The sequence below is a fragment of the Fonsecaea erecta genome (genome assembly GCF_001651985.1).
Source record: "Fonsecaea erecta strain CBS 125763 chromosome Unknown Scaff7, whole genome shotgun sequence".
In the NCBI taxonomy this organism is placed as follows: domain Eukaryota; kingdom Fungi; phylum Ascomycota; class Eurotiomycetes; order Chaetothyriales; family Herpotrichiellaceae; genus Fonsecaea; species Fonsecaea erecta.
Genome location: NW_017387250.1, coordinates 1690944 through 1715349, shown reverse-complemented (window position 1 = coordinate 1715349; position 24406 = coordinate 1690944). Strand labels below are relative to the sequence as shown.

The window sequence follows — 24406 nt, the reverse complement described above, 5'->3', positions numbered from 1 at the left end:
ATTGGGAAACAGTGAGGTGAGCAGATGAGTGTGAGTATCAAGGACAGCAGGAGTACGAGCAGCGATAACTGAATATCGGTTCGAGATTCGAAGCGCAGAAGCTGTATTCCCGTTAGCTGGCAAGTGCACCTTGTCATCTTAGAAAGGAATGCCATCATGGTTGCATTGACAGAAGCTGCAAATGGCAGGGAAGCAGCCACTCCAAGCAATGGTATGTCCCTACGCTTGTTTCAGCTCGACTACGGAGCTGCCGAGGATGTTGGAGGAGTGAAAAGCAGAATGACAATTGCAATGCAGATTTCAAAAAGGAAATGGATGAGGCACATTGGCAGTGACCTCCGATGTTGAGGTGTTTGACACATGATTCGTGGGAGAGTGTGATAGTGGAAGAACCGCATGGGAACAGCAGAGGTCGGTTAGACCATTTCCTGTGTCACCTGTCCGCCGGCAGCTTCTTCTTACCTCAGGATCGAAGGTTCAGGTCACTTCCAGCCACTGCATGTTCGTTGCAAGCTAGACCATACTGATTTGCGTACATACAATTCGCCATGCGATCAGCTCAACTGATGCTTCGACCAAATCAGCAGCTCATCGCTGTGAGTCAATGTCACCAAAATAAACCTCTTCTGAGTATTAACGCATTTCCAAGGGCAAGAATCAAACCCACGATGTTTCTATAGTCCTACGCCAGAGGCCACGGCCAGCGAATCCGCTCCCCGACCCTCCTCCAGTCCCAAATTGACGGTAATCGTCTGATCTAGAGCGACGGTAGATACACAGAAGGTCCAGCAAGGAGATATCGAGTACACAATCAAACGAAATATGCAGATGTCGCCGTGTTGATGTCTGTTGTAGTTGGAAGGACACATAGTCGCCCTCGGGGTTGGTAGAAGGGCCCAGGATATGCGTCCCCTGCACCTGTGCCTCGACATGGGAAGGTTTACGGTGCCATGAAACATGAGCTGCAGGAGGTTGCTTGATGTAGAAACATTGTGCTCTGATCCCAAGCTTTCTATCACGAATATTGAAAGATATCGCAGACCACTACAACGTGTTCTGGAGATGGTGTAGGCAGTACAAGCTTCTTCTGTCACAAGGAATCAAGCAATCTATGGCTTTTTCGAAATCACTTCAGAAATAACAATCCATCCGGCCATATATTCCAGACCCAAACCTGCACAGCGCGAATGCAGGATTCACAGTTCAGTCCGCGCTCTCGTGGTGTCTCCACTATTACTAGTTATCAAGACATCCAACCCAGCGTTCTGCGCACAACTAAAGCTGTCTCTTGCTCAGAAACATGCATTCCATAAAGAGTATCGTTTGGACAGACCCGGTTGGACCAGTCCACTAACAAACCTTATGGTGAAAGGTATCTTGATAACTGACCGAATCATGCCGTTGTGCCTAGAATCGCCCACTGGCGCTAACCAAACCTACCAAGGCAGATATTGACCTTCCAATCTATGGCATGGTACGAGAATCGTGGTCCGGCTAACGGCCCAAGAGACTTTGAAGAAGTTACACACAAAATGGAAGGGTTCCTCGGACGCCGATTCTGTGGCTGGTTGCAAGTAGGCTGGCCACAAAGATGATCTTCGGAAAATATTTTGAGATACAGCCTGTTGTAGAGCAGCTCTTCTTCTGTGTGCTACTGCTATTCTGCTGGCTTTAAAACGAGGACGTGAGCTCTCGCAACAAAGTCTCCAAGATACCTAGCTAGCGACACGAAAAAATGCACTGGAACCGTGGTGCTCCAAGACAAGAGATTCCTGTCTGAGCACCTTGGTGTATCCCGGTTACGGCTCCACCTTCTTGCACTTTTCTGGGTCCTGTCCCGAGCATCGAATTTTGACCTGAACAGCAAGCATCTACTTTTTGGGTAGATGTGGAGGCGAGGACCTCGATAGGACCTTTCGGCCATGGTCATGAAGGTATAGATATCTCCTCTTCGAGACTGACGTGTTCTGTAGCAGATGGCGACACCATACCGACAAACTGCCATATTCAGCCAACATTAGTGACGCCTACAACACGTCCACTATCTTACCAATCACTCAAGAGTTCTTCATTCTGGTAGCCTCTTCTCACAGCACATCCTCATACACCACTTTTTGAGATGGCGTCACCCACAATTAACACCACAACTACCTCTACAACCGTGTCATTGGGCCGGGCATTGGGCCGGGCGTTTTCCTTCTCTACACCTCATGCCAGGTTACCTAACGCCGACACTTTCGAGCCCCCTCAGCGCACGATGTCTCATCCGAGCCCAACAACTGAGGGCCGCAACCAACGCCGCCGCACACCCTTGCTCGAAATCGACGTGGATGGAATCGAGGGTATTATAGTTCCCTTGATCCCAGCGATTGGACTGATTGAGGACTTGATTCGATACCCATCCTCACCCCCACCACCGCCATCACCGCCAACACCAGTGATTAGACCCGTGTCCGACCACGGCCCAATGGTAGTACCTGAATTTGACCTGGAAGACCTTTTTACACCGGCTCCATTTCACCAACCGGCCACCGGGACCAATGAGGATGTCATCTGGCGTACGAACGATCGAGTTCGAGGAACGAGCAATGTTCAACCTATGCGCCATGTGTCAGCTATACCCGTCGTGCCAGATGAGGAGGGTCTTCTAAGGATACGGCCACAACGACAACAACGACGGCGTCGACCTGTCTTGGAGCCCCGCCGACGTTTCGACTTATTCCCACCTCTTTAGGATTCTACGTCGGCATTGGAACAGGGATAGTGACCGAGGAGGACACGCCGGAGATATGGTTCGCCCCGCAAGATAGGGCGACGTCGACATCTAGCAGCCGTCCTGGGAGTATTTTCACCCGGGTAGACCTGCTTGATTGAGCATGTTGCTCAGGTGACATTTTGGACGAATAGAAGCGGATTTGTTCCAAATCAAGGAGTATCACCAGGACCGTTGCTGACAGTCTGACGGGTCCTGGGTCATTTTGGAAGGGTGTGTTGATTGCGTCAACGAGCCAGGGAAGGCAAGACTCTACTTCTCTGAGAATGTACAATTACTGCTGAAATAGAACAACAAGGACATTTATTATGCTGGTCTGTGTATATTCCATTCTTCATGGCGCATATGCCCTAATTCGACAGCTCGATCGAGAACTGCCTAATGCGGTTACCGTGCTTGGGGCTTGGCACATTCTGTCTTCCACATGCACTTCTGTAATTCCTTCCTCTTCTTCTTCGCTTCCTCATCCCTCCGTTCCCTTACCTAAGGTATTTTCCTATGCCCAAAAACGCTGAAGGCTTCCCGCTCAGCATCCCTGAAGCTCGGCAGAGCTTGGGCCGAGCAAATACGTGCTGAGGTAGATCGCATATCAGACTGGACGCCTGGCGTTTTCTTCCCTGAGCGAGCCTGCACATTTTCACGTACGTCAGCTTGTACCCAAGCGAGTTTCACACAGACGACGTTGTCTCATCAACCAATGAATGTGCAGTGGTGAGCAATGATTCTTTCTGCTTGTTGCATGACGGCGTCTGCCGCTAGAAAACCTTCACCTGGCGACTCAGTGAATATCGATCGCGATCCTTCTGACACCTTTGCCCCATCAGCTGTGGTAATCGATGTGTTGCGCCACCGACCAGCCTTCTGCAAGCAGAAAAGCACCAAGTACTTGAGCGATCTGGCGAAGGATCAATATGCGCAGCCAGGAGCATAATCACAAGGGCGGTCAATTGGTCCACCAGGATAAACTTGGATTACTAAGGCCGCCTTTAATCTTCCCATTCTGTAGAGCCCGAAACGGGTAGTGTTTGTAAGTATGACTTGCGAAGCCCGCCCCTCTCCTGATTGCTGGCTGTGGACAGCATCTGCTAGTCCAGTCCTGGTTACCTTGAGATTCGCGTCCTCTCCAACGTCCGATGTCGTGGCCGAATCCTGAAGTTGATATCCGTTCCATTTGCAAACTCACCATGAGCTACTCTCTGCAATACACCACATAAATGTCATCCGGAATTATCAATTTCGTCAATGAGACGGGGCAGGCTGATGATGGCGGACCGAGCAAGAGAAGGCTGTCCCGGATCAATTCGCATGTTGCGCGCTTTTCGCACCAACGTCGGAAAAACAGCAGCAAGCCAGCGACTGTGAGCAGAACTGTGAGTTTTAGAGTAACGCCGCGCCTTTGAGAGCTGCCTACTAAGCTCTACCACTATGTATTGCCACTGATGAAAGAGTTGGATAGCTGCAAGTCGACTTTGTCATGGAAGGTCCCCAACCGGAAGCCTCTCACTCGTCCAGCAACAGTCTCAAACAAACCGCACCGTGTTCATGGCAAGACGCCAATGGAGCCACGCACCCAACCAGTGTTTCATCTCAGGAGCTGGCAGAATGCCGTCGGATTTCCAGGTTAGCCGAGTCCACGAAGCTCAATAGCAACAAATTGCCAAGGCATCAGTATTCTTCTGTCGACACCCCTAAATTCAAGAAGGAGGATGCAGAGAGCTCCAAAAGAGTCATCAGCCGATCCTCAGGCGGAGAGCATCACCCTTTCTGTTCGTCACCCGAAATCAGTTCTCTGGGATCATTCCTCCATCTCGGTGATTCTATTGATCTTTATGAGAAATATCTTCTCAATTACTGTGCGTTTCCTGTGATTTCAATGTTCCTGTTCCTGGGATTCCTCCTGGACTTTTGTCAATATCCATCACTGACCAAAAGGAGCTGAAGATTTTACCGACCTGCAAACTCAGATGTTTGGCTTCCACAGAGACGCCCTGTACTGCCCGCAAAGAGTGCCTGCAGCTCGGTCAATACAGCAATCTCGCGCGGCACTGCACTGGATCCTTCTAATCGCAGAAGAGCAAATGGCCAAGCGCATCAAGGAACCACCAAACTCGCATATTCTCAAGCACTCCATTTTGAAACGCAGAGCGAGCGGTTATGGGATGCTCAGGTCGCTCTTAAGCAATGCTGACTTTGACCTGGAAACGGCCGTATTAGCTTTACGATATGCGATATCGGCAGAGTGTTACATGAACCACAAAGATGCTGCCAAGGAGCACTTGCAAGCATTGGATGCCTTGCTGCAAAGACCGGGGGCCTTAGAATCGTTCGTCTTCAACGCTGACCAGACGGCATTGTCACTCTCGACCCTAAAGAGAATGTACGTGTCTGTGCCTTGCAGAATAAGGTCATTCAGCGACTTTGAGACCATCAAAACCATGGTATTCCTCAAGTGGAGGCGCTTGCAGGCATGGTCGAAGCAGAACCACGCTGACTTAGTCCGTCACGCCTGCGCCACCTATTTGACAAGCACCGATGTCAACAACACGCCTCGAGCACCTCCACAGCAGCAGGCGACAAATCCTGCCATGGAGCTGCCTCTTCTCGATCAGTACATCACAATCAAGAAGTCCGTACTATTCTCGGCCTCCACTTGTGACACTATGAATGCGTCTTGTGATCCCGAATGGGTTTACACTCATCAAGCAGGACTCTTCGGGTTGTTTTACGATCTGAACATGACGTTGGCAAGTTTTGGGAGGGATAATCTTCGGGACAGGATCTCGTTTCTGGAAAGACTCAAAGCTGTCTTAGATTCCAGCTCAGCAAAATCGCTCGGAGGGACCTCCGCGCTATCCATTGTGGACTGGGTTCGCGAGCAATGCTACAGTGACTTCTTCAAGAAAGAGGAAGCGATCTGCAAGGAAATTGATCTTTGCACCTATGAGATGAATGGTTTTAAGATTTTTGCGTTACTGGATATCAATCAGCGAATCCGTCTAACGGCAGCGTTACGGGCTTGGTTGCTTATCGACATCAGCGTCGACATCGACATGGAGAAGGAAGACTTGGAGGAAGCGGAATATGACTCGATGGAAGAACAAGTCACCAGGGCTTGGTGGAACGAACAGCTGACGCCGAACTCGTCGCCGTCGCCTTGAAAGAGACATTCGTCGTCCCTTGATGTTCGCCAAAACCACAGCTCCGACTGCTCTTTCAGCAGACCACCTTTTCCGTTGGGCAAATCGGTTCTCCAGCTGGTCAGGGTTATAGGCTGTCTCCGTTTGACCATACAGGAACAAAAGAAGGCTTTCCGAAAACGGTGCTCGAGTAGAGCCACTACTCGAGCCAATACCTGTGGTCTACACAAGTCACGAAGCAGCCCCTCCTTTCATAAAGCCTTCACCGGTACTCTACCGGTAAGTGGCCGGGCCCTGCCGGCGCTGACTAAATGCTTGAGGGTAGACCCTGGAGAAACCTCCTGCGTACGAGTCCCTGGGTTGGTTCAAGTAGGGAGGCTCCCATCGGCTCGCCCTCCCCAGAAAATTCATCCAAATTCAGATAAAACAAAAAGCAAATATCTCTGAGGCGGAACGGCACGCCTCCCATGCGAAAAATACACTACAACATCTGACTAGAGATCGGAGTTCTTGTCGCCGTCTGCAGTGAAACAACCGGGGCTCGTGGATTTAGGTCTTACTTCCGACTGTCATGTTGGTCTAGCAGCAAGAGCCAGCCATGGAAAAGTATCTCAGAAGCCTGTAACCCGTTTCGCCAGACCCTTTCACCTATTTCGAAACCAAGTACTTCTACATGCCAGCTTGACTTCTGATTCCTAGAGATGCAATGGGAATACGCCGATGTCATTTCCGTTAACAGACACCCTAAACGACTGAGCATCCGTGCGGTGGGAACTGCTCAGGAACTAAACTCACTCTCACGATGTCCACGTGTTCGCACCCAGAATATCGGCGATCGAGATGCCAACAGGTTAGGAATCAGCTAGTCCAAGCTATGCTTCAAGGACCAAGCAGGGGTTGAAGGACGCTGAGGAAGGGGTGCCGCACCACTCTCAAGACACAAAACTCATATCCCGAAGCACAATGCCGCGTCGAGGACTTTATTGGAATATGTATGCCCTTGTCTAGTGGAGTCACGTCATGCAAGTTGTCACGGCGTGAACTTACAAGACGTATTGGAGGCCGAGCGCTGCGCGATCGGGAATCTTTGTTGACGATTCCGCGACAATCAAGGCCTTTGTCAGCTCCTCGTTCTTCTAGCACTCAGCGGCCCGACAGAACCTGTCAACTTTGCTTATCCGCGTACACCAGCCTTGGCCAAAGAGCTGTCTATGTCCGCTCTAAGAGGCCTTCGGGAGCTAGGCGAGGCACAGAATATCTCGCTATCCCATCGAGCTCTGTAGAAAGTGCGAAAGGCCGCTGTGGGGTTCACCGCCAGTCACATCTGCTCGTGCAAGCTCTGCGAGGCCCGTACCCAGCTCTCTACGGCGATGAAATTCGTTAGTCTGATGGGTATCTGGGAGGATCTTTCGGATGCAGAGTCGGTAGTGACCTACTCTTCTTAGTCACACCATGATATCACGAACGTGTCCCGTCGACTGAAGCAGTAAAGTTTCGCCCGAGGATGTTGTGTAAGCAGAAGAGTGCGTCGATGATGATGATGATGATGATGATGATGCATACAGTCAAGGAGTCTATTCACACTCCTGCTCCCCATTCATGTGTCAAAACTTACGACGGCATCGTTGATGTCGAGGACTATCTGCACTTAGAAAGGAAAAATGTCAGCGCTGGACAGTACAAGGGCACTTCATCAAAGTCTGACGAAACGAGTCTTTTGATGGTCCCGTTGCCGCGAGCTTGCCGTACAGTTGAGGAATATCCGCAACTGTGACGAGTTGCCTCAACGAACATCCAAAGACCTGTCGGTGAAGGTTCTCTTCTGGCTGGCGGTGCGCAAACGAGAGGTTTGATCCAGTCTATTTCATACCGGTAGCTATTTGACAGATGCAAGCAGATCCAAATGATCTTGTTGCTACATGGCGATCGGGAACGCCATGACGAAGTATGCAGAGCCATTATCGGATTGCGTGCCATTCTGCTTATTGGGCTGTGGGTTCGTTCCGACCGTCCAAATATTGATGTCGATGGCGCAGATGTTCCCCAGAGTCCATCTAGTTGGAAGTACAGCATCACAAACTTTAGCACTGAGCAGGCCGCTGCTGTCTCGTTCCCGCGTTTCTGACGGTAAAGTATTCACAGCAAGCCGCCTCCGCCATGTTTCAGTCGTCTGGATCCTCCGGTCTTCCCTTTCCTGTCTCTGCTTTGTCGCTCACCGCCTTCAGGGCCTAGGTACCGGGCTCAGGTCACGAGACATTCCGAGGCGTCTGTGGATGTCTCAACTTATCTCGACTGGCTACACTTTTGTGTGTCCCAGTACGTTTCTGGGGCTAAATAGGACGACACGCCTGCTGTTGATGCTCCGGGGAGGCTGCCACTTTGCTGATACTTTCACCAGTATCTAAACGGCGCTGCGTCGATGAACGACCGGCGACGATCAGGCTCGCAGGGACCGATCTCGGAAGCACAGCAGGCTAACGAGATGCAGGAGCTTAGGGTTGTCCCAGCATGGTGATCCATCCGCTCTCTCTATTTGTCCAATGTACCTCGTACGCCTCTCTCGAAGGCTAGCGCTGGCTACCGGCACGGGAAGGAGCAAAGCTTAGCATTGAGCTGCACGCCCTTTCGCTGCTGCGCCTATCAATGTCAAGTAAAATATCATCGACCAGTTACTTCACATGACGCATGCCAAGTCTGAGGCTGTTACTTTAAGAAGCAACATGTCCCGTGCCGGATTAGTATCGCCATATCCTCGTTCGTACATGATCAAGCAGCTCAGAGCAATCCAAATGCCACAAACCGAGAGAATTGCTCTGAGGGAGTCGCTGCCATCGGACGGCGGCGAGCCAGGGACTCAAGATGTCGATGGCGACGACACAACAAATTTGGATCATGGCAGTTCGAGGCAGCGGGTGTCAAGGAGGCAGAAAATCTCAGTCCTTGTGGGCTCCTCGATCCTGCAGCTGCCAATATGGGGTAGGTAGGGACTGGGGAGGGACACATCACGCTGATTGCAGATTCTTCTGACCGAAAAAACGCAGGATTTGCCATGAATTATGGCGTCTTCCAGGAGTACTATTCGAGCAACTGGATGTTCACGGGCAGTCGTGACACCACTGGTATCATCGGCACCACCTCCAACGGCGTCATGTACCTCTCGATGCCTTTCCTCTTCGCGCTCTTCACACGGCGATGGGCCCGGCGACGCCAGGTGGCGGCTCTTTGCGGTGCTGTCCTCACCTGCGTCTCCTTCCTCTTGTCCTCCTTCAGCACCGATGTGTGGCATTTGGTTGCCACGCAAGGAGTGACCGCCGCCCTGGGATGTGCTCTCATCTACAGCCCGACCACCCTGTCCCTCGGGGAGTGGTTCAACACGGGGAACCGGGCCGTCGCGTACGCGGTGGTCTTGTCGTCCAAGAACATTGTGGGATCGGCCTGTCCATTCCTGCTGCGAGCCCTGCTCGACCGGTACGGGTTTCGCACGACGCTGAGGATATGGACGGGCGTTGCAGCAGGCACCGGCGTCGTCGCCATCTACATGATTCCGACGCCACCATCGACCACCGCCTCGAGCCCCCACCGGTCACGCAAGATCCCGTGGCACTTTCTCAAGCACCAGACCTTCTACATCTACAGCATCGCCACCATCCTGCAGAGCTCCGGCTACGGCATCCCGCAGACGTACCTGAGCACGTATGCGCACGAAGTCACCCTGCTCTCGCAGACGTCGGCGACGCTACTGCTGACGTTGTTCAATCTGCCGGGGATCGTCTCGTCGCCGTTCTTCGGCTACCTCAGCGACAACCCGTGCTTCCCGCTGTCGGCCACGACCGTGACGGCCATCTCGGCCGTCAGCTCGGCTCTGTCGACCTTCCTGTTCTGGGGTTTGACGTCGCAGGGCACTATGGCGCTGCTGGTCCTGTTCTCCATGACCTTTGGCTTCTTCGCTGGCGCGTACAGCGCCACCTGGGGCGGCGTCATCAACGAGCTGGAGCGCGAGGCCGCCCTGCGTAACGAGGCCGTCGACTCGGGCATGCTGTACGGCCTGCTCAACGGCGCCCGCGGCATCGGCTACGTCAGCGGCGGTCTGGCCGGCGTGTCGCTCCTCAAGGCCGGCACCAAGATCGCCGCGCCATCGGTCCACGGCCCCGGCTTCGAGACCGCGTATGGACCGCTGATTATCTTTACGGGTCTCTCGGTGGTGTTTGGCGGCTGGGGCATCTTGTGGAAGATGCCGAAGATGTTGCATTATTTAATATAACCCCCCCCCCCCCTCCCCTCCCGGGGCCCGTTGTTTGTTCATAGTTCCTGCCAACCTCATCGTCCTGGGAAGATGTATCTACGGTATTATCCTGCGTGGTGCTTGTTCCTGTACTTGACTTAGATCCTCCTTACTCATTAAAATGAACGGACTGGACCGTACTGATTTCCCACGGGGCTGGCATCAATACCCCTCATAGATTTCGTCGGGGCCCGCTCGCTCACTCCCCAGTTGTATGCTATGCTATGCCTGTTTTGCGTTCCGGGCCCAGGGTTGGTTGGCTGTGCTCTTTTGTATACGCTCTGCTAGTTCATGATAATGTGACAACGTGAGGGGCGTTGAGAGAAAAGTTTGTTTAGTCATTGCTCGTCCTTATCAACTTCTGTGCCGCTGGAAGGACAAGGATTCAATCGACACCGAGGCCGAGATCCCCCATTCTAGACATGCCAACCAATGAAGGTTCCGTCCGGCTGGCAGAACCGGGACGCCCCCCGTTCGACAACACATATGTATCTCCCTCAGCTCGCCTAAGCAGCGGTCTTCGGCACGACCAAGGACGCAAGCGCTGCTGACCGGCCACTGAATCGTGTTGTTCGGACCGGGGATGTTATCCGGGAAGTTGAATTGCGGGTCCACACCGGGCCTGAAGCACAGACAGTGGGTCGAGCCACCGAAGTGGAACATGCCCAGCTGTTCTCCCTTCTCGAAGTGCTTCTTCGGGGGCATGGTAATCTCGGCTGACGAGACCTCGCATGCCCACGAGAATAATGGCCATGAGGCCGATCGCCGGGTTGTCGGCTTCATGAAGACGACGGCGCGCGTCGCCACCGCCGAGGTGTACCCTTGTGACGCCTTGTCCGCCCCGGGGTCCGGGACCGCGGGGTCGTCATCGGGGCTGAAGCCCGTGACCGGCGGCTCCGAGTAGTACGTCCCCGCGACGAGGACGGGCTCGTCCACGATCTGGCCGGACACGGGCACGTGGAAGCGATGGTAGCTGTTGGCGCTGAGGAATGCCTGGTACACGGTGCCGCCGACAAATTGCTCGGCGCGGTGGTCATTGTTCATCATGTGGGCCAGCGGATAAGGCTGGCCCTTGAGCCAAAAGGTGTCGAAGAGATTGACCTTTCGCGGGACCGCGAAGGGCGTGGCTTCGGCGGCGCTCACGATGACGTTCTGGTCGCCGGGAAAGGCGACAGGGCGACGGCCAGTCACGAATTGTCGCGTGAAGGCGTCCCACGACGTAAACCCACCCGCTGGCTTCGTAACATCCACGCCATAATTCTCCGCGAAGTCCACCATGTGAGGGCTATTCAGCGCGGTTTGCGAGAACCAGCCGCGTTCGCGAGTGTTCAGGGTGCTCGTTGACTTGTCACCTGTCAGGAAAAGCGCCCACGCGCTCAGCATTTTTTGAATTGCCGGTTGACCTTGGTGTTCAGAAACGCCGCAAAGCCGGCTCTGGTGCCCATGGGCCAGTCTAGCACGGCGTTGATAGGAGTGACGATCTGCCCAGAGCTATCCCACGAAGGCGGTTCGAGCAAAATACTGTCAAAAAGGTCAAACAGTGTCTTTAGATCTCGAATCTCAGGATGTCCGGCCGGGTCATTCTCATACTTGGCCGGCACCTCGGCGAGCATTTTGTTGACGAGCATGTATAGCCGGGCGTCAGCGGTCACCATATCGTAAAATTCTTTGACCACATCAGACCCTTCCGGAGGATTTGACTTGACTTGTTGCACCTTTTTGCTAACCCATTTTCACAACAAGGCGGGATCATCGGGCAGCCAGTTCCCGACTCTGTTGGCCATGACTGAAATACACGAGGAGGATATGGGAGGTGCTGGATGATGGTTAGGAAGATACGAATGGAAGGGAATATAGAGAGATCGGCCTTCAGAAGCTTCTTTGCACAGGTTCAATGTTGAGGAACGGTGTTGCTCTTTTGATATCAGCAGAAGCAGGTGTGAAATAGCCTGAGTTCGTGTCACTATCGTGGCATGTATGACTCGAAGCGTGCTTCCCCTTTGCTATACCATCCAGATTATGGTCAGCTGGCGCCCCTGGAGGAATGGAGGTCCAATAATCAACATGATCGCACAGCTGAAAGTGGCTTTATTCGGTCAGCTGCAGACTTCCGAGCCATGTACGACCCAGCTCTTGCTACATCTCCGATCGCTGCTGTTCTGCTGACGAGGTCCAACCGGCGAGCTGATACTGGGATAGAGGAATATCAGAATCAAGGTGGCATAACACCAAGTTCCGTTGCTACTTCTCCTGGTTGTTTGACTGTCCTGAGAATGGAATCCTGGGCCATCTGCATAGCTATCTTTATTGTGGCTGGACGTTGGGTTCGTCCAAATCAATGGAGTGTACGTATACCTGCTCATTTGCAGATTCCGCTTTCGAGGCGAGGGTGTGGGACCCCATGTCCATGCTCGACGCCAAGGAGAATCACCCTGATATGGCGGGCTGAAGATGCAGACCATTCAGCCAACCATGGTCGTTGGCAGTCTGTGCTGCTAATCCAGCTTGGGTGGTGAGAGGAACGGGGCGGGAAAGACATGGTTGGTGGGAGAGTCGAACCTTTGAGAGACGCAAAACAGCAGCTGAGCTTTGCGACAGTGCTCCATTAGGAATGCGTTCCTTGATTTTATCTCCTATGATCCACGACACGCCCAAGGACACCAATAGAACATATACCTGGTCGATCTTCAAGTTTCTCTGGAGAATGGGTGGTCATGTACCCGCTCTTCAAGCTGGGTACCTATAACAATAACATTGGTGGCGCCTGGGAAAAGCTTAAGAGCACTCACTACCATTGTAGGACTGAGTACCATGCAAGAAGGAGATGGGCCCGGGAGGGGTAGCAGCCTCGTGCACATCCTGTGGCGTGGTCGATCAACAGCAGGTAGTTCGTGAATTGGCGTGTCAGAGATGGCACGAAGTCCCAGGAGATCCAGCGGGTCTTCTCAGTTCGATTTGGTGGCGATGAGAACATCGAAGCAAGGCAGGTCCTTCCATTATTATGTGTTGTGACATCTTGAGATCCAGTGTCTTTCATTCACACTTCCCTGGGCCTCATTAGGGCGAGTATTCGCAAGCCACAACCAGGTACTGTTCGGCTGCAGGACTGCAGAGTTAGTTGCTTACACTAGCACACGCAATTCTCACCATTGATCCTTTCTGTTACGACGGGAGCCAAGGAGGAAACTTTTCGCTCAGTTGCGATATCGGACCACTGTAAGATTCTTGTCTCGTCTTGAGCACAATACTCGGTACGAGGTACCTCACAGCGGTCAAATATTGAGAGCTTGTGACATGGCGAGATGGGTAGGGGTTTCCGGAAAAACAATTTGCCGAAATGACAGGGCCATGCCGGCGGCACAAGCGGTGACCGATCATCTCCGACCTTGCCGAGAACAGAAGCGCACAATACCGATCGAGATGGAGACGGATGTGTCAGAGAGGAGAGAAAAAAGCACATGTTTGCCCCAGGTCGCAGATTGCAGAGAGGGGAGATGACATAAGAACACATGCCAAATGCAAATAAATGCACGAGCATGTGGCGATCAGAACAGTGCACATGCCAGAGAGATAAGGGTCGAAGCACAGGAGAGTGCAAAAGAGATACGGGGTGCCACCCATAATTCCAACAATTAGTAGTATGGAGCACAAGGGACTCGGTCCCTAGGGTGGAGGTCAGAAGGTACCGAGCAGGTCACTCAGCTCAGGTACAGCAGCACCGGCAAGCAGCATAAGTTGGAGAAGGTGAAAAGGCAAAAGGGAATCAATCCAAGGGACACGATCCAACAGTCCGTCAGCCAATCGGGGATTCGTGATTCGGCTGTTGGCAGAAAAAACCACTGTAGGAGCATGTGATCGATCCTCCATCGTCACCCCGTCCACTATCCACCGTCCACTGTCCGCCCGCCCATTACTCCATCAACTAACTGCTACTTCCACCGACCGCTGGTCTCTGAGAGAGGGAGAACCAGTACCACGCTGCCACACACACCCTCACTCACATTGACACAATCTGCCGGTCTCTTCACTCGAACTCACCTGCTCCCCGTCTCACCTTTTCACCTCTGTCACGTCGCATATTCACCACCGTCCCTCGTCGCAGTCTCATTCACCCGTTCCGACCATGTAGCAGTCTCTCACTTCCATTGTCCCATAACCCTCAAGTACTCTGCTGAAGGCCAACCCGTCCAACTCGGTCCGCATCATGGACTCGCAATCGCCAAACCCGCCCTATGCTGTCCCTCCTCCCTTCTCCCCTCCGCTTTCTGCCCACCGCTTCTCGGCCGATTCCCATAAACCCGCCTCCATCGACATGGACATGATGAGATCAGACGATCGCTCCACGAGAGCAGGCAGTGTGATCTCTGGCATGTCCATCGAGGACATGGAGGCTGCCGAGACCTTGAACAATCTATCTCAGAGTAAGAATTATCCCGAGTGCTCGTTCCCTGTACCGTTGTCTAATATGCGCCTGTCCCAGAGTACCATTCTCCCAGGCAATCCCACCCGCAGCAACCTCCTACTCTCGTCCAGTCTCACACCACCTTCGACTCCGACCAACCGGAGCCCCTCCTCAGACTCTTTACCAGCCAGTACCCTTGGGCTCGCCCTCTGATCAATGGCTCGTTGTCCGCCTATAAAACTACACAATCTTACATTCCGGGCGCAGAGTGGACCGAGAGAAATGTTGGTTTGCCGATCGCAGGGACTGTGGCCAGAATATCGGGTGTTGAAGGTGGTCTGCGCTGGGCGCTACAACCCAAGCGCGATGGTCGACCTTCGAGTAAAACCTCCGACATCGAGAAGGGCTACTCTGACGCCTCCGATGGCACCAACCGACCGACTTCTGAGGCGGGTTACTCCGACTCTCTGCCCGCCTACAACGCCGGTGATCGCTCACCACCCTACACTGAACAGCAAGTCCTTCTTAAGAGCCGTGACGATCGTCAGCCGCCGCCTGGTTGGCGCCAACAACTCATGGTCTCCACAAGCGGCCTGGGCATTGCCATGAGTGAAGAATCCATTCGCAGCCTGCGATACTGTCTCAGTTGGTTGCGCTGGGCTAATGGCCGACTCGGGGAAGCCATTCAGAACATCAAAACTCTCCTGGAACGGTGGGACGAAGGCATCACTCCTGGTGAACAGCCACACACCATGTCCGTGGCGAACGTGACCCAGACTCAAGAAGAAAGAAGACAAGCTGCGCTGACTGCGCGTATCGCAGCATTAAAAGCCGACGTCCTGCAAACGCTCAAGCACGTGGTTGGAATCGTCTCGAATTACGCGGGCGGCGCACTACCGCTGAACGCCCGAGATCTAGTGCACAGACATTTAATCAGTCTTCCTCAACGGTTTAGCGTGGCAAACCGGGCAGGCGGGGAAGAGGACTCGCCCAACGACACGGGCGCAGGGAGCTCTGAAGCGGTCAAGAGTGGCAGGAGAGTCATGGTGTTGGCCCAAGAGGGTTTGGATATGATGACGCAAGTGAGTCGGGTCGTTAACGATACTCTTGTCAGCGCAGAGAGCTGGTGCGAGAAGCTGGGCAAGAGAGTGGATCGGCAAGAGCACCAGCCGTTGCAGCCGGCACCGGTCGATGGGAGGATGGATGCAGAGAATCGCGACGATGGCGTCAGGAGTGAGACAATAAGGAGCGAGACGCTCGCGCCGTCCGATGGTGGAAGGGATCTCGAAGATGTGAAGATGACCATGTAACAACAACAGGCGCACAAAAGGTGAGTCGGATACGTTCTTGTGACGGGGATTATACCTTCCGCTTCTCAACCCTGTGGCACACCATTGATGTGTAATCAATACTTTCGCTTGGACAAGATGCTTGCAGTTTGCAGGCTCGAGGGGGAGAGAAAAGTTGACGCACAGCAGCAATGCTGTGAAATGAGTGGCAACCGTGTGACAGATTGGCCCGTCCACCATATTGGAGACAGGAAAACCTTGAGTGTGTCCCAAGAGATCAGAGGGCCAGCAATGACTAAATGATGAGCCACGAGTTACGGCATAAAGCAAGACAAAAGAGAATATACTGTACCACCTCCCTTGGAACGCGGTATACTCCCAAGAGCAAGAAACTGGAGCCGAGGAACCATTTAAGAAAATATACATATACATGAAGAAATTCGTCACCAGTCTTCCGGTCAAAGCTCTGTATTGAATTCCTATATCAATATTATGGTACCTGGCACTTAAGCGAATCTGTTATACGAGGTCGAAAAGGGGGCGAGGCTGGTGTCGGTCTCGGAGGAATCTTTCTGCGAATGCTGATCTGCTCTCCAACATCTGCACGCGTTCCGCAGTCCAGTAAAGTCAGTCTTACCTACCTACATACCCGTACCTCTATAGGTACACATCAAATAGTTCTGAGCCACTGTTCTTGCACTGTGGCATTCCATCTGCCCGCACGATGACCCTCCTCCAGTGAGAAGACAGACCATGGACCCTCAGCAACACTACGGGTCATCACACCCCTCCGACCAACCCACCACCCGCACCATCTTTCCCAAAGGGCCGGTCTTCAGTCTCGACGACTTCTCCAGCCGGGATTTTATAGCCAAGGACTTCATCGAATCCTTGACTGAGGGCGTACAGTCCGCCCATCGCCGCTCCCATGGCACCGCCAACGCACCTTTCGACCCCAAGCCCTTGATCCGCGCATTCGAGCAGGCCTCACGACGTCTCGACGAATTGTCCGGCGAATTGGAGCAGCGCGAGAATGAGCTGTCCGCTGCCGTGAGAAGAGCGGAAGCACAACACTCGAGCAACACCGAGACACTGGGCCGGAAGCTCAATTCCACCATCGAGAGCTTTCAGAAACTGGATACGTCCTTGAAGAGCGACAGAGGCGAGAGATGGGGTGGAAATGTCGCTGTGGAAACCGGGCGGAGAATCGAAGAGCTGGATCGACAGAGACGAAAAGCCCTGGATGCGCACTTCTTGATCGAGTGCTGGGATGAGGTCAGTAACCGTGGCGAGGTCACCCTCTTGGAGAACCTGAGAAGATCCGGCACGGGAGAAGGGAAGATCAGGTCGGCCAATATTGCTCGTCAGCTGCTGAGGATCAGCCAACGACTCGATCCCCGAAGTCATGGACAAGCCAATGGCGTAGCCACAACCAAGCAGGTCGGGATCACGAACGGGGTGACGGGAAGCAGGAATTTCAACACCCGAGAAGTCATTGAGAAATTCATCGAGACCCTCGAGAACGATATGCTCAAGCTGTTCGACGACTTCTACCGACGACAGAACTTCGAAGAGATGAAGAACTGTGCGATCGTGTTGCAAGACTTCAACGGCGGAGCGTCCGTCCAGGCGGCCTTTGTCAACCAGCACCAGTTCTTCATCGATCGAAGCAATCTCATGACTGAGGAGATCGGTGGAGACCAGGAGACCTGGATTCGACTCTCTGATCCAGACGCCGAGTTGCCCGGCGTCGAACCTGGCCTGCAGTCGTTGATAGACGAAGTCAAGGTCGTGGTCCAGGAAGAGTCGGTCATCATCAAAAGAGCATTTCCCTACCCAGAACAAGTACTGGGCAAATTCGTCCAGAGAGTGTTTCAGCAATCCATCCAGCAGCGGCTAGAACTGGTGCTGGAGAAGGCAGAGTCCGAATCCACACTTGCCTACCTGAGGTCTCTACAAGCGGCGAGAAGCTACATCAGCGTCCTCGTCGAAGATTTGAAGGCGCATGGGCTGACAGAGCATCCTGATCCGGTGACTTCCCAGACGAGTCAACTACTTGATCAGCAACTCGATGAACTATTCACCCCTTACTTTGGTGGCTCAGCATACATCGACAAAGAGAAACACAATCTCCAAGAACTCTACAAATCACTTCTTTTCAAATTCGAGCTCTTCCACTCTCGACGCCAAAAAGAACCGAAGACTTATCTCGCCGCAATCCGCAATCGAGGCCAGGAGCTTCTCGCCTCGGCCAGAGAAGCCACTGACGCATATGTTAAGAGTCTGGACCTGGAGAAGATGTCACCCACGCAAAAGAGGATTCTGTTGAGCGTTGCCGGTCTCCAAAGTACGGGTGGCGACGACAAATCACAACCAGACGTGGAAATTGACGAGGAAGATGGGAGGTTAAATGTTGCATTCGCAAAGAGAATGCTCAAGTGGCTTGCTGAAGGAGTCAGACGAGGTCTCGAATTGGGTGGTGGCGCCGAAACGCCAAAGGATGTTGCTGCCCTCCTCACCCTCGTCTTAAAGAACCTGCTGGAGTCGTACGTCGAAGTCTCCCTGGAAGCTTGTGCAGACCTGGCTTCATCTCTCGAAAATACACGACGAGAACCCGATCTCTCTTACCTTTCCAATCTTCGCACAGCTGTGCACATCGCCCACCTGGTGCAGTCCTGCATCAACACCCTCCTCATCCCCTTGGCCAGCTCGTCATTGACCACGCGGCGAGAGATGGAGAAAGCGGCCCGTGCGGCGACCGTCCGCATTGAGGATCAAATCAATAACATTGAACAAGCCACCATCGACGGCGTGCTCAACTGGACGTCAAGGTTACTTTCCAATCAGAACCGCGTCGACTTCCGCCCCCGGCAGGAGACGGAGGCGCCGAGCTTGGAACAGCCTCAAACGCCGACCTGCGACAGCGTGTGCCGGTTCTTGGCCGTGTTTCACGAAACTGCCGCGCAAAGCTTTGACGGGGCGAATCTCAGTGTGTTGTTGATGGAAGTTGCCGTGGGCTTCCGCAGTCAACTGCTCCAGCACTTCACCAAGTACCAGGTCAATAGAATTGGCGGTGTTATGCTGGCGCGAGACATGTCCCGCTATGTCCAGCTTCTCCGATCGTGGGAACTCGGCGGCGGCGCCAGCGGCGAGAGCGCCAACATCGACGCCGATGCGGTCAGCGGTGGTGCTTCCTTCAAGAACAGTCTTGAGGTGCTGAGCGAGCTTGCTAGCGTATTTGTACTGCATCCCGACGCATTGAAGGAGAGATTGAGAGGGCCGGTCCTGGGCAACCTTGGGAAGGAGAACCTCAGGCCGTATCTGCTCAAGCGAGATGATTATTTGGAGGTGGGCATGCAGAGTCTCTTGGCGTCCTTGTGATGTACTAGATGGAAAACAGGAGGACACGGTCCATATACAGTCAGTCAGCCAGTCGCGCATCGGTCCTACGACACAATCTGCCGTGTAAGAGAGAGAGATGGCGGTGCAGAGTACCATGTCTGGATGAACATTGACCACGACCAGCCATGCTTGATCCTGATGTGCGGTTGTGATGGGAAGTATCGGGATAGACACCGTGTGCCCAATATTTGTTTATGGGAGGAGAGAGAGATCTCTGTGCCGTGAATACAGACACTAACCGAGTCCTTGCGAAGACAATGATTCCCCCAATCTCCGAACTCTGAAATCCCGTCCGTCACACGTATATGCAATATAATGTTCGCTGAGGTCTTGTGTGCAAAGGTCTACCCATCCGAATACGACTGAATGACTGCTGCGCCCCTAGCAATGCAATGCAACGCAAGACGCCCCTCCCCATCAATGCAAGCTTCATGCGTCTGTACAATTCTCCGGAATACTGTACATACAAAACCCGCCGTCGGTCGGTCGGTCAGTCGGTCGGTCGCCGCCCTCATGAGCTGGTCCTCCTCGAGGCCGGACAGGAGCGAGTGGACAAGGTCCACAACTGGGACTTGATGCCACAACGGCCGCCGCCTTTTCTTCCGGGGTTGCTGTGTCATATCTTGAAGCCATACCCAGCCATGCAGTCCTTATATTGCATGACCAGGCTCTTGCAGTCTTCCTGCGGATCGTCGGCGCGGGAGAAGAGCATGCACTCGTCCCGCCGCGACTTCTCGTCTTTGCACACGCAGCACGGCTAGATGTTTGCACGGCATTTTCGTTAGCGGACAAAACTCCGTGATCCGGGGAGTCGTGGGAGGGCGATGGAGGGAATGAGACGGCTTGCGGCGCAAAGAGGTACGTCGCGGGAGAAGTAACCGATCTATTTTCTCTGCTGTCGGATCAAGGCAGTAATGTGATGTATGTGACGTACCTTGACTTTCTCCGTCTTCACCGCCGTCGACGCGGGTTTGAGCTCGCAGGCGAGATTCTCGGGCGTCGACGGTTGCGTGACTACAAAGCAAAGCACATTCATCAGCTTGAGTACTTTTGCGATTTCCGTTTCCCTGCGGGGATGTGTTGACTGGAGAGATGAAGGGGACGAAACGTACCTGCAGCAGGTTGCGCGGGCGTAGGAGACGAGGAAAACCAACCCATCTTGTTGCACACACTTCTAGGGAAGCTGATGTTCTCAAAAAGCAGAGCTCGCAGGCTGAAAATGGTGGATGAGAAATACAAAATATGCATTTGGAGACATACACAATTCAGTCGGAAGACGTCATAGTAGTCCACCGTAGAGCAGGCGGTGCCTCTACGGCAGATCACAGGTGACGGTCCCCCGCAATATCGGAATTTGCATCATTTTGCAACTCACCTTCAACTTTCCTATCCAGCTGTTTGCCTGTTCTATTATTCGACTCTCTCTGTCGACCCCCGCGGACAACTTCACCATCATGGCGACAGGTCTGTTCGCCTCGTTGCCCAAACCGAAATATACGGGCGAGCATGAAGAGGTGCCGCTCCACGCTCAACCGAAAGGGCCTCGCATCGTGGGACCCGGCGTGATCGATGAGTCCCAGATTGTTTTGAAGGTGAGCAGCCGCCTCCCACAGACATACCCCAGTCCCATCCGACATACTGACTTGTGCTTTCTTCTCTTTGCAGCGCTCGGGACCACCCCCTTACGGCCAACGATCAGGATGGCGACCCCGCTCCGCAGAAGACTTCGGCGACGGCGGTGCGTTTCCCGAAATCCCCGTGGCACAGTATCCGCTCGACATGGGCCGCAAGGGGACGGCGTCGACGTCGAATGCGCTGGCCCTCCAGGTCGACGCCGAAGGAAAAGTGAAATACGATGCCATTGCGAGACAGGGCCACGGCGAGGGCCGGATCATACATTCCAGTTTCAAGGATTTGATCCCGCTGCGACAGAGGGCAGACGCGGGCGATTTGAGCCTCGACCGGCCGTCGGCAGAGGAGGCGCAGGCCACGGCCGAAAGGACCAAGCTGGCCTTGGAGAAACTCGTGTCCGGTGCCGTCGCGGCGCAGAAGCCCAAGAATGTAAAGGGTGTGAACCGGGAAGAGCCGACCTACGTCCGATACACGCCGGCGAACCAGATGGGGGACAACTCGAAGAAGAACGATCGGATATTCAAGATTGTTAAAAGACAGGAGGATCCCATGGAGCCTCCGAAATTCAAGCACAAAAAGATACCCCGGGGACCACCGTCTCCGCCGCCGCCGGTCATGCACTCACCGCCGCGGAAATTGACGGCCGAAGACCAGGAGGCGTGGAGGATACCACCGCCGGTCTCGAATTGGAAGAATCCAAAGGGTTATACGGTCCCTCTGGATAAGCGATTGGCAGCAGATGGACGAGGACTACAAGATGTCACGATCAACGACAAATTCGCCCAGTTTGCGGAAGCACTCTTCACGGCCGATCGGCATGCGCGAGAGGAGGTCCGGCTCCGCGCCCAGATGCAGCAGAAATTGGCGGAGAAGGAGAAGCTTGCGAAGGAGGAGCATTTGCGGGAGATGGCGAAGAAAGCGAGGGAAGAGCGACAGCGTGCAGCAGGAACACACACACGGCGGTCACGGTCACGGTCAGGATCCTACTCGGGTTCATCATATGATTCGCAAAGTGGCAGCGAGGACGATGCGGCCCGCGAACGAGAACGGGCCCGACGAGAGCGCAGACAAGAGAACGAACGACAACTCCGGCAGTCCAGAATGGGTGCCGAAAAGAGAATCCAGATGATGGCAAGAGAGCAGAATCGGGATATCTCCGAGAAAGTAGCCCTGGGATTGGCGAAACCGACGCAGAATCAAGAGACCATGTACGACTCGCGGTTGTTCAACCAGACCTCTGGGTTTGACTCGGGTTTCAACGAGGACCAACATTACGACAAACCGCTCTTTGCCGCACACGATGCGATCAACAGCATTTATCGACCTTCGGCGGGCACCCAGGACGACGAAGAATATGGAGAGGACGCGGCGGAGAGCGCGATGGGTAAAATCAACAAATCCAACCGGTTCGAAGTTCTGGGCAAGGCCAAGGAAGGCTTCAAGGGCGCCGATGTGGCCGAACGCGAGGCTGGGCCCGTTCAGTTCGAGAAAGACAAGGACGATCCCTTTGGTATTGACAGTCTCATTGGAGAGGCGTCGGCCCGAGCAGGTAGCGAAGGGAAGAAGAGATATGGCCTCGAGCAGGCTGAAGACAGGGACCGGGAGGAGAGAGAACGGCAAAGGAAGCGGGCGAGGGTCGATGATGACTAGACGTTGCTGGTGGTGGTGGTGGAGGCTGGCGTTTGCGGAGTGGTTTTGTCACAGCTCTCCAGCAGGAGGACCGTTCTGCTCGCCCTCAAAGGGAGCAACTCAACACTATATTCCCATTTTTATCGTTTCTCACTTTCATCCCCTTTGTGTTGAGCTCAATTTGTGTCCCTGTCCCTTTTTCCTTTTCCCGGTCCTATTATCCCATACCCAGTTCTCCCCCCTATTTTTCCGTCGTGTTCTTCCGCCCTGAATTCCTCCTCCCTACATGTCTCGATCCCGTTCACCACGCTCATCACTTCTCCACCACCAGGATCCCAAAGTGCGGCCTCTCCACACACCCCTCCCAATACTCGATGCCGACGCCGTACTGGGCACGGCTCTCCTCGTCACTCCCCGGCAACCGGACCGGCACCCATTTCCACTCGCCCTGCATGCCGCCCCGGCGCGCGGCGTCCTCGTAGACGTGCCGGCGGAGGTGGAAATTGTCGAAGGTGATCTCCTGCGGCTGCACGTGCGCGGTGACGCGCGTGCGGAAGCCCTCACCCGACGCGAGCGGCGGCGTGCGGTACGCGATGGACACGCCGAAGCGGCGCATCTCGGCCTGCGCCGCCGCCGTGCCGTGGAACGCCGCGAACTCGTCCAGGTCGGCGGCCGGGTGGGGCGTGATCGCGACGAAGTGGCCGCCCGGACGTAGCGCGGCGGCGACGTTGGCGAACATCCGCGCCATCTCCGTCGTCGACGAGGCGTAGTTCAGGAGCCACGCGCCCAGCACCACGTCGAATAACGGCCCCGGCGCCGACCCCGACGAAGGGGAAGAAGACCCGTCGTCATCTGAGAAGGTGGCTGCTGTTGGTGGGAGAGGCTGCGTGGCGTCGCCGACCGCGAACGTTAAGCGGCCCTGTCTGAACGCCTCCAGGTCCGCGGCCGAGCGCTCCGCCGCGGCTACCATGGCTGGGGAGATATCGACGCCGACGACGCGGCGCGGGGACGCCCACTCGAACAGCAGCCGCGAATAGTAGCCCGTGCCACACGCGAGGTCGAGCACCGCGGCGCCGCGGCCGCCCGGGCCGTCCCCCGGTCGAGGTGGGAGCGTGAGGTACGGCACGATGGTGGCGCGCAGGTTGTTGCGCTCAAGCGCCGCGCCGGGGATCCGTTTCATGGACTCGTACGATAGGCCGATCTGGTCGTACTGGGTGGTCTGGGAGGACGAGGGCGGAGGTGGTGGTGACGCCAACGATGTCGATGTCGATGACATGTTTATGTTTATGTTTCGAGTTGACCGGGCCTAAGAGTAAATAGACTATATATGTATTGGTCGACCAGACCGTTTTGTCGTTGGATCGATTGGACGCGATGGTGGGTGACAGGACGCTGGGTGGCTACAGACCAGAGCTCGCTCGGGGTAACAATAGTATGTTGGTTTGGTTGGCTATGCGGGATACTGTGACACTGTCTTGGGGACAGCCAGATGACCTTGCTGCTCGTGTCACGGTGGTGGTATGTGCGTTAGAACGCGGACCAAAGACGGGCAAAATGAGGAGGGGGGATGTAGAGTACATGCACTGTTCGACCGGTCAAAAATTGAGTGAGAAATACTGGTAGATCCTTTGATGTTCGCTTTCAGCCAGTCGATCATCCATAAATTAGATGCTCCTTCTCTCCTCCCCTTGCATCTGCTTCATCTTCCTCACAATAAGCGGTTTGTGAATGTGTCCCAGAGTCGTTGGAGCGGATAGGTGGGCACACCTTTGGTACACTCGGCAGTCGTATGTCTGCATGGATGTACGAATGATTCTGCTCTGGAATACAGCTGATCTCCTGACGCGAGAAGCATCCGAT

The 24406-nt window shown here is 54.2% G+C and overlaps 9 protein-coding genes across 9 annotated transcripts; 6 read left to right on the top strand and 3 right to left on the bottom strand.

Annotated features, from left to right (window-relative positions):
• Positions 1-2257: 2257 nt before the first annotated feature.
• Positions 2258-2734, top strand: AYL99_08482 (hypothetical protein; the record flags this gene model as incomplete). The annotated part of the gene is made up of 1 exon (XM_018839990.1): positions 2258-2734. One exon carries the CDS (start codon positions 2258-2260, stop codon positions 2732-2734), a length of 477 nt encoding a protein of 158 aa, XP_018691111.1.
• A 2003-nt stretch (positions 2735-4737) lies between these two features.
• On the top strand, positions 4738-5931 carry AYL99_08481 (hypothetical protein; the record flags this gene model as incomplete). Its single annotated transcript, XM_018839989.1, has 1 exon — positions 4738-5931. One exon carries the CDS (start codon positions 4738-4740, stop codon positions 5929-5931), a length of 1194 nt encoding a protein of 397 aa, XP_018691110.1.
• A 2699-nt stretch (positions 5932-8630) lies between these two features.
• Positions 8631-10171, top strand: AYL99_08480 (hypothetical protein; the record flags this gene model as incomplete). The annotated part of the gene is made up of 2 exons (XM_018839988.1): positions 8631-8886; positions 8952-10171. 2 exons carry the CDS (start codon positions 8631-8633, stop codon positions 10169-10171), a joined length of 1476 nt encoding a protein of 491 aa, XP_018691109.1.
• A 375-nt stretch (positions 10172-10546) lies between these two features.
• AYL99_08479 (hypothetical protein) lies at positions 10547-11847 on the bottom strand (the record flags this gene model as incomplete). Its single annotated transcript, XM_018839987.1, has 2 exons — positions 10547-11536; positions 11596-11847. The coding sequence occupies 2 exons, from the start codon at positions 11845-11847 to the stop codon at positions 10547-10549; spliced, it is 1242 nt and encodes a 413-aa protein (XP_018691108.1).
• Positions 11848-14396: 2549 nt separating this feature from the next.
• AYL99_08478 (hypothetical protein) lies at positions 14397-15904 on the top strand (the record flags this gene model as incomplete). Its single annotated transcript, XM_018839986.1, has 2 exons — positions 14397-14613; positions 14673-15904. The coding sequence occupies 2 exons, from the start codon at positions 14397-14399 to the stop codon at positions 15902-15904; spliced, it is 1449 nt and encodes a 482-aa protein (XP_018691107.1).
• Positions 15905-16636: 732 nt separating this feature from the next.
• Positions 16637-19264, top strand: AYL99_08477 (hypothetical protein; the record flags this gene model as incomplete). Its single annotated transcript, XM_018839985.1, has 1 exon — positions 16637-19264. The coding sequence occupies one exon, from the start codon at positions 16637-16639 to the stop codon at positions 19262-19264; it is 2628 nt and encodes an 875-aa protein (XP_018691106.1).
• A 637-nt stretch (positions 19265-19901) lies between these two features.
• On the bottom strand, positions 19902-20443 carry AYL99_08476 (Cytochrome c oxidase copper chaperone; the record flags this gene model as incomplete). Its single annotated transcript, XM_018839984.1, has 3 exons — positions 19902-20042; positions 20220-20299; positions 20398-20443. The coding sequence occupies 3 exons, from the start codon at positions 20441-20443 to the stop codon at positions 19902-19904; spliced, it is 267 nt and encodes an 88-aa protein (XP_018691105.1).
• A 296-nt stretch (positions 20444-20739) lies between these two features.
• Positions 20740-22567, top strand: AYL99_08475 (pre-mRNA-processing protein 45; the record flags this gene model as incomplete). Its single annotated transcript, XM_018839983.1, has 2 exons — positions 20740-20877; positions 20951-22567. 2 exons carry the CDS (start codon positions 20740-20742, stop codon positions 22565-22567), a joined length of 1755 nt encoding a protein of 584 aa, XP_018691104.1.
• A 292-nt stretch (positions 22568-22859) lies between these two features.
• On the bottom strand, positions 22860-23822 carry AYL99_08474 (hypothetical protein; the record flags this gene model as incomplete). Its single annotated transcript, XM_018839982.1, has 1 exon — positions 22860-23822. One exon carries the CDS (start codon positions 23820-23822, stop codon positions 22860-22862), a length of 963 nt encoding a protein of 320 aa, XP_018691103.1.
• Positions 23823-24406: the final 584 nt, after the last annotated feature.